The 12,266-nt window shown below is 45.1% G+C and overlaps 1 protein-coding gene across 4 annotated transcripts in view; it reads left to right on the plus strand.

Moving 5' to 3' along the window:
- SLC66A1 (solute carrier family 66 member 1) overlaps window positions 1-12,266 on the plus strand; it is a 34,321-nt gene that overhangs the window by 3,196 nt on the left and 18,859 nt on the right. For 2 of the 4 annotated variants that reach the window (XM_075606025.1, XM_075606026.1), the window contains exon 2: window positions 7,033-7,239. In XM_075606025.1, the coding sequence (XP_075462140.1) occupies window positions 7,055-7,239 (185 nt within the window). In that variant the 5' untranslated portion in view covers window positions 7,033-7,054. Of the gene's footprint in view, window positions 1-432; window positions 514-6,108; window positions 6,525-7,032; window positions 7,240-12,266 lie in introns of those variants that run through there. The other 2 variants (XM_075606027.1, XM_075606024.1) reach the window with 2 other exon arrangements.

A 12,266-nucleotide genomic window follows, 5' to 3' on the forward strand; every position in this document is an offset into this window, starting at 1 on the left:
ATGAGGAGGGAGGAGGGGCGAGGACCGTAAGGGGCACTTTGAGTAGGATTAGCAGGGGTAGTTTGGGGGGGGGAGGGAGGGAGGGAGGGTGGAGATAGTCATAGATAAAGTTGGGGATAGTTTAAAAGATAGTAGTTAGGTTTTGGTTACCTTTAAATGCCGGCGGGGGGGGGCAGGTTGCCACTCTACCTGCAGGCATGTACATCGACACCAGGGAAGGGGACTTGGACTGTTTCCCTGGCAAAAACCCGGTTATTCATGGCAGAGATGGTGGGCCATGGAACTGGACCGGGAGGGAGGGAGGTCCAGAGAGAGAAGATCTTTACCGGGCAATGAACCCGAGGTCCAAAGAGACCAACACGTTTCTTTTTGTGTTTATGTGTGTTATGTATATGTGTTTTTTCCTCATGTTTTATCCCTTCCTCACCCTAGCCCCAAAAGGTGAAAGACAAGAGAAGTTCTACAGGTGCCAGCACTACGGCTCACAAGTCCGTCAAGGGATTCTAGATCTGGGTAAGCGTAAGAATGATTATAAATTACGACTCTGCACACACCACAGTATGCGATGGCGGTAACTTTTTTATCACAAAATGCCAAGGGGCTCAATAGTCCACATAAGAGGAGGGTCGCATTTGCGGAGTTTAAAAGGAGAAGAGCCGACGTGGTCTTCTTGCAGGAGACCCACTTTAGTTCTAGAAACAGTCCAAAATTCCTAGACTCACACTTTCGACAGATATACTTATCCTCAGGTGAGGGGGAAAAAAAAGGAGTAGCTATTCTGATACATAACAAGACCCCATTCCAGGTTGAAAAGATCAAACGAGATCCTAAGGGACGATTCATTGTCCTGGTGGGACTCCTCAAGCAGTCTAGAATTACACTGGCCTGTATATACGCACCCAGTGAAGGGCAACAGTACTTCTATGACACATTTTTCCAGAAGCTACAGCAGTGGGCAGAGGGACACATAGTCTTGGGGGGAGACTTCAATACAGTCATGGACCCGAGAGTTGATCGCTCATCGTCCCAGCATCTCCAGAGGAGAGAGGGCAATATCCCCTTAGTGAAGGGTCTAAAACAACTTGGGTTGGTTGGGTTGACATATGGAGAGAGCAACACCAAGGAGACCGTAGTTACTCCTTTTATTCCCATCCCCATGACAGCTACAGTAGGATTGACCACTTCTTTGTATCTGGTAGAATGGTCCCACAAATAGCCGACACAAGTATACATGATATTACATGGTCGGATCATGCATCAATAGAGCTAAGATGCAGCCAAATTGGATTTGTTAAGCCGGGAGCAAACTGGAAGCTAAACGAATCTATAATTAAAATACCGGATATACAGAAACAAGTCAAAGCCGAAATTTCAAACTATTTTCGGACAAACAAAGGCAGTGTGGAATCCCATTCTATGTTATGGGAGGCTCACAAGGCCACAATACGAGGGGTACTAATTGGTATAGCTGCGGGTAGAAAAAAAAAAAAGGAAGCCAAATTAACTCAGCTATATCAAAGGTTACACGAGCTCTCTATACTACATAACCGGACAGGTAGAGATGACACATTGAAGGAGTTGAAGGATGTTAGGATTGAACTAAATCCCCTCCTTACCTCCAGAGCTGAGAAAGACATGAGTTGGACACAGAGGAAGTTTTATGAGAAAGCTAATAAACCGGATACTATGCTAGCCACCAGACTCCGCAATCGGAAACCAAATTTTAATATTCATTCTATTAAGACAGCAGAGGGACAGATCTCCTCTAACCCTAAAGTTATTGTGGGGGAGTTTGCGAAATTCTACGCACAGCTATACAATGGGGAGAAGGTGGTTCATAACGCTAAGACAAGTAGTAAACTGCGGAAATTCTTAGCGAATGCAGCCCTACCACAATTGACCAGATTAGAGCGAGAGGCAATTCAAAGCGACTTCACAGGGGAGGAATTGGCAGCGGTAGTAAAAAACCTAAAGGCGTCAAAAGCCCCAGTCCCAGACAGGTTCTCCAATCTGTATTATAAAAAAATTATCGGAGTCTTAGCTCCGCACATGCTCCAGCTGTTTAATGGAGTACTAGCAGGAGAGCCGTTCACGGAACAGATGCTCCAGGCGTCGATCTCGGTAATTCATAAAGGGGATAAAGATCCCACAAATTGCCAGAGCTATCGGCCAATATCACTAATTAATACAGATGTTAAAATCTACTCTAAATTACTGGCCAACAGATTGAGTGTCATCCTGCTGAGGCTAATCCATCCGGATCAAGTTGGCTTCATTACTAATAGACAAGCGGCCGACAATACTAGGAGGATTTTGGACATAATAGACTTTATAGGAACCAACGAGATCCGAAGCGTAGCCTTAAGCCTAGATGCGGAGAAGGCCTTTGACAGGATTGACTGGCCATACCTAGAGTCCACGCTTGGAGCATTTGGGTTTGGAGGCATATTTCGGCAGGCAGTCAAAGCATTATATTCCGCACCAGCAGCTAAGGTGGTCCACCAGGGGTTCCCCTCGGATTTATTCCCAATTAAAAGTGGCACGAGACAGGGGTGCCCGCTTTCGCCCCTGTTATTCGCCCTATGCATCGAGCCACTTGCAGCACAAATCCGGAACAACGCTGATATCTCTGGAGTACAAATTCACTCCCAGGAACACAAAGTGGCTTTGTACGCAGATGACATAATTCTAACTCTTACTAAGCCGCTCATCTCGCTACCTAATCTGTTCGAGCTTCTAGAGCGTTTTGCCCAGATCTCTGGATTTAAAATAAACCAGACTAAATCAGAGGCTTTAAGCTTTAACTTACCCAGAGAGATGGAGAAGCTGATAGAACTCAATTTTGAGTTTAAGTGGCGTCCTACATCCATGAAATACTTAGGAGTGCACATCACGAAAAAAGTAGGCTCTCTATATCAGGCTAATTATCCCAGTCTGCTGAGGACTCTCAAAAAAGAGCTGCAGGAGTGGATGGCATATGGTATTTCTTGGTTGGGGAGAATATACAGCGTCAAGATGAATATCCTTCCCCGAATTCTATATCTGTTCCAAACTCTCCCGATAGCCGTGGTACGAGCGGACATTACAGGGCTTCAAAAATCAATCTCACATTTTATTTGGAATGGTAAAAAAACACGGATTAAGGTAAAATTGCTGCAGAAAGCTAAGGAAGCTGGTGGTCTGGCGGTTCCGAGCGTCATATCCTACTACAAAGCGGCGCAGTTGTGCCAGCTTACGCAGTGGCATGGAGATCCGGAGCTCAGGCGGTGGGTGGCGCTGGAGAGGGAGATGTGTGCCCCGCTTGAGCTCAAGGACCTGATCTGGTACCCGAGGACACGGGTGAGGGATGTTCTCGTTCCACTGACCTCTGTTCTCAACTCACTCTCGGTTTGGGAGGCTACTAAAGGTAATCGCTCGATAACCTCCAAATACACACTTATGGCTCCCTTATATGGCAATCCAGATTTTGCTCCAGGTTTGGCAAACAAGAGCTTTCTGAAATGGCGCAAATTGGGGATTAGACGATTGAAGGACCTGGAGGGTAGTGGCAAGATTAAATCCTTTGAGCAATTACAGTCGGAAACAGACATACCTAATACTGAATTTTTGAGATACCTCCAGGTTCGGGCATACTACAACACACACCCCGTGAGACCACCGTTAACGAATTTTGAACAGCTCTGCGTGCGCGGTGCAGACATGCGGGGACTGATCTCTGCCTTATACAGAGGGGTGGTTAGTACTGACTCGAACAGGACAGACAAACCCCGTTTTATGGTACAGTGGGAGTAGGATTTGCAGGACACATTAGAGGACGAGGACTGGTCTGCAGTGTTTAAAGCTGCAGCTAGTTGCTCCATTTGTACGACATTAAAGGAGAACTCATATAAGGTATTGTTACGTTGGTACCTCACCCCAGTTAGATTAGCAAAATTCATCCCGGGCTCTTCCCCGTTCTGCCCTAGGCAGTGCGGGGAACAGGGGGATTTGGTTCACATGCTGTGGTTTTGCCCGAAAATAGTGCCTGTCTGGACCCAGATCCGTGATTGGCTGCAGCGGATCTTTTTGGGGCTCAAAATTCAGCTGGACCCGTGGCTATTTCTATTAGGCAAACCAACAAATGATGTATCTAGATCGGGTAACAAGCTGATAGCACACTTTGCCACAGCTATGACGTGTGAGACCGCAGCATTGTGGAATCAGAATGCGATTCCTTCTATAGATAAAATCAGAAACAGAATTTGGTTCATATGCCGAATGGAGAAGTTAACGAGTTTAGTTAACGATTCGGGCGATAAATTCGAAAAGGTCTGGTCATTATGGTTGGCCCAGACTGATATTCAGGGGGTGAATGGTGCCACAATATGGCTTTAATAGATTTAGGTGAGTTCTCCTTGGATGGGTGGCTGGGAGCTAGTTATGACGGACAGACGGAAGGGACCCCCCCGGGGCTGTGTGATACACTAAATAAATCCGAACAGGATGTGGCAGTGGAGTTATCCCGAAGACCTTTGTAAGGTAGAGACGGGCAAAGCGCTAGCAGCAAAGATGCATAGCACCCGAAGACAAGCTAAGGGTGGTTATTCTTCACCGATCCCTTCCCTCCCTGCCCACCCTCCTCGCCTTCCCCCCCCCCCCCTTTTTTTTCTCCCGTGTCGTCATTGGTATGTTGTTGTCTTGTCCTGTTGTCTCCCCATCGTGTGTTTGTTTTATGTAGTTTGTCCTAGACAGTTTGGTGTATACTACGAATAATTTACAACATCCTGTACGTCCATGCTTGTATGCACAAAAAATTAATAAAGACAAAGTTGAAAAAAAAAAAATTATATCTGGGAAAGAGCATGGGAACATTGGATTACAATGAAAAAGATTACATTTTAAAATTCTTCACAAATATTATCCAACCAATCACCGGCACAATACATATTTGGATGGTGTTTCCCCTGTACGCAGTTTTTATCATTTTTAAAATCGAGCTTATTGACAAAAGTTGTGGGGTTTTTTTGTGTGTAATTTAGTTCAGATGTTTTGTATTGATATCTCTAAAATGTTTAACTAACTGGCAGTGATGTAACTACAGCGTAAGGGGCTCCCCGGGTATTTCACTTAGCTGCCGGCGTCATGATGTCACTGCCTCATGTGAGGGCGCGTTGTCATGGTAACATGCCACCACAACGTCACAAAGGAGGTCTGCTCTGTTACAGTGGCCCCACACCCGGCTATCCATTTCGTTGCTGTGGGGGAGAGAGTGGGGTCTCTGTAACCGCTTGGGGGGTGGGTTCATCACAAGTCGGGATGGAGGGTCCTGACTCCCTTTGGGGGCCCTCCCCTGATCTGGGGCCCCTGGACATGCCCGGGCATCCAGGGCGGTAGTTACACCGCTGCTAACCTGAAATGGCATGCTATTGAAGTTAGTTTAAATGATGTTGTTTGAGATTACCTATGATAAACTCCTGCATATTGTAATCAAGCTGTCTATTTTGCTGGTTAATTGCAAATTGGGCAACCATAAAGCTTTACTTAAACTCTACATTGCGGAGATCGTGGATCACATGAAATAGTGAAACCTCTTAAAGAAGCAATCCAAGCAGCTTAAAGAAAAGGGAAAAAAATGTGTTTTTGTTTTAATATATGCAGCAATCCTCATTCCCAGGGTTCACTAAATGGCTGCCTTTCCGTTTCAAATCAATCCTTCAGTTAGTGTAACTCAGCAGCTACAATGTATCCTTATAGTACTACCGTAACATTATCTATTGTTACAGTTTGCAGCTCAAACTGCTGGGAACATTGGCAACAAATTATAACAAACAGGGAAGTGTTGCAAAGCTCTTACACTGCTGGGGACATGGGCTAAAACCTGCTATAGAAATAAAAAGATGCTCAGTATATTAAAACTCATAAAAAATGGCATTGAATAAAATAAGGTAGTGTTATCTAATTCTACAGAACTGATTTATTTAAAAAAATAACACGTAGGATATTGCTGGGATTGGTACGTTAAAAAAAGAAGAAAGTGTGACACAACATCCACTGCCCAGCCTTAGTCAGGAGTCACATGACATGCTGAGTCACATGTTAGTCTGTCATGTGACCTGACAGTAGCAGTGAGGAAGAGAGGAGCGCAGGGGAAAGAGAGACACAGAGAGAGAGAGAGAGAGACACACACTCACACACACACAGAGAGAGAAAGAGACATAGATACAGATACTAATGCAGGGAGGGACATACAAACATACTCATATACATATATATGCTGCTCTCTGAATGATGCATAGACCCTAACACAGTGGGAGATCTAAAGGGACATATACAGATGTAAATAGATAATGGCACAGAAGCAAATCTAAAGGGACACATACAAAGACGCTAGAAAAGAAGCCGTACAGATACATATGAAGGGATTCAATCAAATAGGAAACTGTAAATTAAAAGAGAGGCCCTGACGACTAAGACAAAGTGACCGGTGAGGAGAGGCAGGCGCAGAAACCCGAGCCCCTGACCTCCAGCTTCAGATCGTCAGAGAGGTAAGACCCTCTGGTGCCTGGCACAGAGGGGGACGTGGCAGCGGACAGCCTGAGATTGGGGTGTGTGGGGGAAGGAGTTTGTATGAAATGATGAACGAACCCCTCGTCCACATTTAGCAATGAGCTGGGTTTAAACCTAAAGCTGCTTGCCTTTCTAGGAGTCTCACCGCGGACGGACAGGTTTGTGCGAGCCCGCCACCAATCGGAGAAAGAGAAGGGAAGCTTTTCCAAAAATATCGTGTCAGATGCTTTTATTTAACCCTATAGGGGTTTAAAACAGCATTTTGCAAAGCCGGGACATGGGTGTATGTTTATTTTAACCTCTTCACCACCAGAGATCCCAGAACCTATTTGATAGCAATGCATTGCTGGCACCTCTTGCCAAAGGGTTCAACGTGGGCATCTTCCCTTTGCGGAATGGGGGGGAACACTGTGACCCCGTCTGACCTGTGATCTTCTACTGAGCACTAAACCCTGACCTGTCTCTTTACCCCCCTCCCCCCCCCAGAGTTTCGTAGGGCACAAGCAGTATGGACGTCCGGCTCTCCCGCTGGACTGCGGACTCAGCGTCTCGTCCATGGAATTTCTCAGACTGTCCCAATGGATCAAAGTGGATCTGGAATGTGTTTAACGAGTGTGCGGAGGACGGCCGGGACGTGGCCAGCGTGGCTCTGGCGCTCTTCTCCATCCTTTGCTTTGTAGCTGCTTCTTTCCCGTGAGTATTTGTGGATCTTTCACTAGGACATGCGAGTCATCTGCCTCTTCAACTAAAGCTGCCTTAAGAACTTGAAGTGATGGATCAGTTCCGGGCTGCAAAATGAGGCCAGCATTTACCTGTGACATATATGTGACAGGAGTCAAGCCTCTTAGCACTGCCACTGCCCAGAACATTTTAATTGGATCCCTTTTATTGAATCACCACGACATACATTTAGACACTTGTTCAGTCTCCAGGACGCGGCTCTAAATTACGAGGCTAGGTTATTTGTGTCTGGTAGGGGCCGAGTTACTTTGTTCGTGCTGCTGTCTGTAGGGGTGTCATGATCTGCGAAACAACCGAGTGTCCCCTCTACGTTTGACAGAAATCTGTGGGGATTCCTTCTGTTCTTGGTGCCTCTTCCTCTTGTCTCGTGTGTAAGTTAGGCTAAGTCCCCGCTGGCGCTGAGCGCGCTCATGCTTGGAGAGCGCTCCAAGCATGATCGCCGGGTGTCCTGCTTGTACGCGCTCACGGGGGATGGTGGCATTGCGGGTAGTTGAGCGCGCGGTTAAGAATAGTTTTTTTGTTTACCTAATCGCCGATCGCGGATGAGTGTGTGTGCACGCGAACGAGCACCGCATGGACTTACATATAGCTATATATGTAAGTCCGCGCCGAAGCGCCGCCCTCTCAGCCCGATCAGCGCTAGCAGGGACTTAGCCTTATGTATCATTTATTTATTTATTTTTTATTTATAAAATATTTTACCAGGAAGTAATACATTGAGAGTTACCTCTCGTTTTCAAGTATGTCCTGGGCACAGAGTAAAACAAATAATACATGGTTACAAATACAGTTACATAAATGAACAAGGTATACATTTATATACAAGACATTGCATGCACAGTTAAAGAAAATATATATTATGAGCTTATGAAACAGTTACAGACCAGATTAAAGTGTGAGACAGCCTTAGATTTGAAAGAACTTAAGCTGGTGGTGGATATGAGAGTCTCTGGTAGGTTGTTCCAGTTTTGGGGTGCACGGAAGGAGAAGGAGGAACGTCCGGATACTTTGTTGAGTCTTGGGACCATGAATAGTCTTTTGGAGTCTGATCTCAGGTGATAGGTACTGCATGTGGTAGGGGTGAGGAGCTTGTTCAGGTAGCTGGGTAGCTTGCCCAGAAAGTATTTGAGGGTGAGACAGGAAAGGTGAACTTTGCGCCTAGACTCTAGTGATGACCAATCTAGTTCTTTGAGCATTTCGCAGTGATGTGTGTTGTAGTTGCATTGGAGAACAAAACGACAAATTGAATTGTAGAGGGTGTCAAGTTTGCTAAGGTGGGTTTGAGGAGCCGAGCCATATACTATGTCTCCATAGTCAATAATTGGCATTAGCATCTGCTGTGCAATACGCTTTCTGACCAGGAGACTTAGGGAGGATTTGTTCCTGTAAAGTACCCCTAGTTTGGCATAGGTCTTGGTTGTCAGGGTATCAATGTGCATCCCGAATGTTAAGTGGGAGTCAAACCATAAGCCCAGGTATTTAAAACTAGTGACAGGTGTTAGGGTGGTTTTAGCGTTGGTTCTAATCAGGAGCTCAGTCACTGGAAGCTTTACAAATTTAGTCTTGGTCCCAAATACCATTGTTACAGTCTTGTCAGTGTTTAAAAACAGTTTGTTTTGGGAAATCCAGTTTTCGAGTCTCAAAAAGTCAGACTGAAGTATGTGTTGAAGGTCAGAGAGGCTATGGCTGTGTGCATACAGGATTGTGTCATCTGCATACATGTGTATTGAGGCTTCCGTACAAGCTGTGGGAAGATCATTAATGAACACTGAGAAGAGTAGGGGCCCCAGAACAGAGCCTTGCGGGACACCACAGGTAATATCCAGGGGGTTGGAGTTAGAGCCTGAGATGGACACATGTTGGGATCTTCCTGATAGGTAGGACTGAAACCAGTTTAAAGCATGTTTCCCTATTCCAGAGCTCTGGAGTTTGTTAAGCAGGATAGCATGATCAACTGTGTCAAAAGCCTTTGCAAAATCTAGGAATACTGCACCAGTGAGTTGTCCCCGTTCCATTCCACACTGGATTTCATTGCAAACTTTTAGCAGGGTAGTTACGGTGGAGTGTTTGGGACGAAACCCAGACTGGAATTGGCTAGGGAAATTTGTCTTGGTGTAGAACTCGCTTAATTGGGAGTGGACACATTTTTCCATAACTTTGGATAGAATTGGGAGAAGTGAGATTGGCCTGTAGTTTGAGACAGTGTTTTTGTCCCCACTTTTGAAGATTGGGACAACTCTGGCAGTTTTCCAGGTCTTAGGGATATGGCCTGCAGACAGGATAGAGTTGACTATGGACGCAATTGGTTTGGCAATGGCTGGGGCACCAAGTCGTAGGAACCTAGATTGTAGTAAGTCGGGTCCACATTGGCTGCTTAGTTTTAGTTTGAGGAGCGCTTGTGTAATCTCCTCTTCAGATACTGGGCTAAATTGAAAATTGTGGGCAGTGTTGGGAGGGGGTGGGACTATAGGGGTACTCCCAGGATGAGATTCAGGTTTGGGGTTTGTGCTGCGTTTCGCTAATAGGTTAGTGGCACACCCCACAAAGTAATCATTGAATGCATTTGCAATGTCAGTGGGGTTTGTCAGAGTAATATCCCCCTTAGTGATATTACTTGGTTGTTGATGGTTAGGAGGCTGGAATATATTGTTGATAACCTTCCAGAAATTAGCTGGGTTTGATGTATTCTGGAGGAGATTGTCAGAGTAATATTGTGCTTTTGCATGCCTTGTTTGCCTTGTGCACACGTTCCGCAGGCATCTGTAGTGATTGAGATCCTTGGTAGTGCCAGTTACTTTGTAGCTTTTCCACAAGGCATCCCTGAACTGGTAGAGTGCTATAAGGTCAGGTGTAACCCATGGAAGGTGGGCCCCCCGTACCCTTATTTTGCGTAGTGGAGCATGGGTATCGCAGAGTTTTAAGAACTCGGATTGGAAATAGTCGAGCGCAGAATCAGGGTCGGGAATTAAATCGATTCTGTGCCATGGGCAGTTGGTAAGGTCATCCAGAAACTGTTGTGGGTTAAAGTTTTTAAATGTTCTAGTGAGGAGAACTATAGGGCTTGAATGGGGCGGTTTAATTTTCCTTACACAGTACACTATTGCATGGTCACTGAAAATGTCAGGAAGGATGCCAGAGGATTGGATTCTGCTGGGGTTTGAGGAGAGAATCCAGTCTAGCAAGGAATGGTTATGCGACTTCAGGTTTATTCGTGTGGGTTGGGAAATGAGTTGCGATAGGTTAAGTGACTTGAGTTGTATCTGGATTTTGTGGTTTTTAGGGTCAAGCCAATTGAAGTTGAAATCCCCAAGAACTAGCAGCTCACTCTTCTCATTCAGAGAGGAAATGGAGGCAAGAAATTGGGTGATATCAGTCAAGGATTGTAGAAGGGCTTTAGGGGGGCGGTAGATGCCAGCAAGCAAGATGGGCTTAGAAAAGGGGAGGCAGATTTTGCCAACTAGAGTTTCAAAAGAGGGTGGACTTGGTGGGCAATGTAGCAGTGTAAATTGTAAGGTGTCTGCAATATAAAATAACACCCCTCCTCCTCTCTTTGACCTATCTCTCCTAAAAATGGAGTATCCCTGAATGGCGATATTTGCATCAGGGGTTTTAGGGGATAGCCATGTTTCTGTAAGAACGATGGCTTTGGGTTTATGCATAAGGCACCATGCCCTTAGTTCGTCTAGTTTGGGCAGCAGGCTCCGGATGTTTATATGGGCGACAGATAGCCCTTTTTGGAATTTAAAGGTGGAATTCTCAGGGGCATGGGACAGAGCTGAAATGGGAGGACCTGGGTTAGTTTCAATATCACCTGCTAGAGAGAGTAATAGTATGAGAAGAAATTTGGGTATTTGTTTGCAAGTTGTAAATTTGAGGTGTTTTCCATTAGAGTGAGCAGTGGTTGGTGTGCTGGTTTTTAGAGTTCTCCACCAACATTCAGTAGATAGTGCAAGGCTTTTGAGTAGTCCAGGGTGTATGGTGATGTTGGGTGTGGGCAAGGATGGAGGAGTTTGTAGTGGATAGAGGGAGTAACATCTCCATGAGGCCAGGAGAAAGAAAAAAGTTAGAAGACATAGCAGGTTCATGATGCCAGAGGTAGGCAGTGTTGCATGGAGCTGTTATGAGCAGAGTGAGTGTGTGCAGACTAAACAGCAGGGGTGGGCCTGTACCTTTTCAAGTGTTTTGCTGCATTGCAATGCTAGGGTCAATTCAGGGTTTCAGTGTTTTGTGCAGTCAGTTTTGGGAGAGGCTGCAGTGAAAGAAGTTGTAAAGGGGTGGGGGGTTAAACTATGCAGGCTAACAAGCATGGGATCATAGTGTGATCTGAATAGCTTACCATTTGTTGTCTTGAGTGAAAGAGTTTGCAGAAAGAAGCAGTCCCCAGTCACCTCTAGTCAAACTGTAGTCTAACTGTATCACTTAAAAACCTCACTTTAAATGCCTCACTGCCTAATGCAGTTCCTGCCCAATGCAGCTGAGCTGTTAGTATTATACACAAAAAAAAAGGTCACATGACCCTCCCCCTCCCCAATCAGTCACCTTGTTCCATTTGTTCAATTAACAGCACAGAGTTAAGAGGAAAAAAAAAAAAAACTTTTTACATTCAAACATACTAACTTATATATCAATTCAACAAGGCCAGATTCAGTCTTATACAGAGAGTTTCAACATCAGGAACATACTTATATATCAATTCAACAAGGCCAGATTCAGTCTTATACAGAGAGTTTCAACATCAGGAACATACTTATATATCAATTCAACAAGGCCAGATTCAGTCTTATACAGAGAGTTTCAACATCAGGAACATACTTATATATCAATTCAACAAGGCCAGATTCAGTCTTATACAGAGAGTTTCAACATCAGGAACATACCTGTGAAGAGAATGCAATTAGATCCATGTCATATCAGCTGAGGTTATTGGTTATTGGTCTTGCATGAAGAAGGTGAGTATATTAACTATATATATATATTAA

This window comes from Ascaphus truei, chromosome 6 (genome assembly GCF_040206685.1).
Source record: "Ascaphus truei isolate aAscTru1 chromosome 6, aAscTru1.hap1, whole genome shotgun sequence".
Classification (NCBI taxonomy): domain Eukaryota; kingdom Metazoa; phylum Chordata; class Amphibia; order Anura; family Ascaphidae; genus Ascaphus; species Ascaphus truei.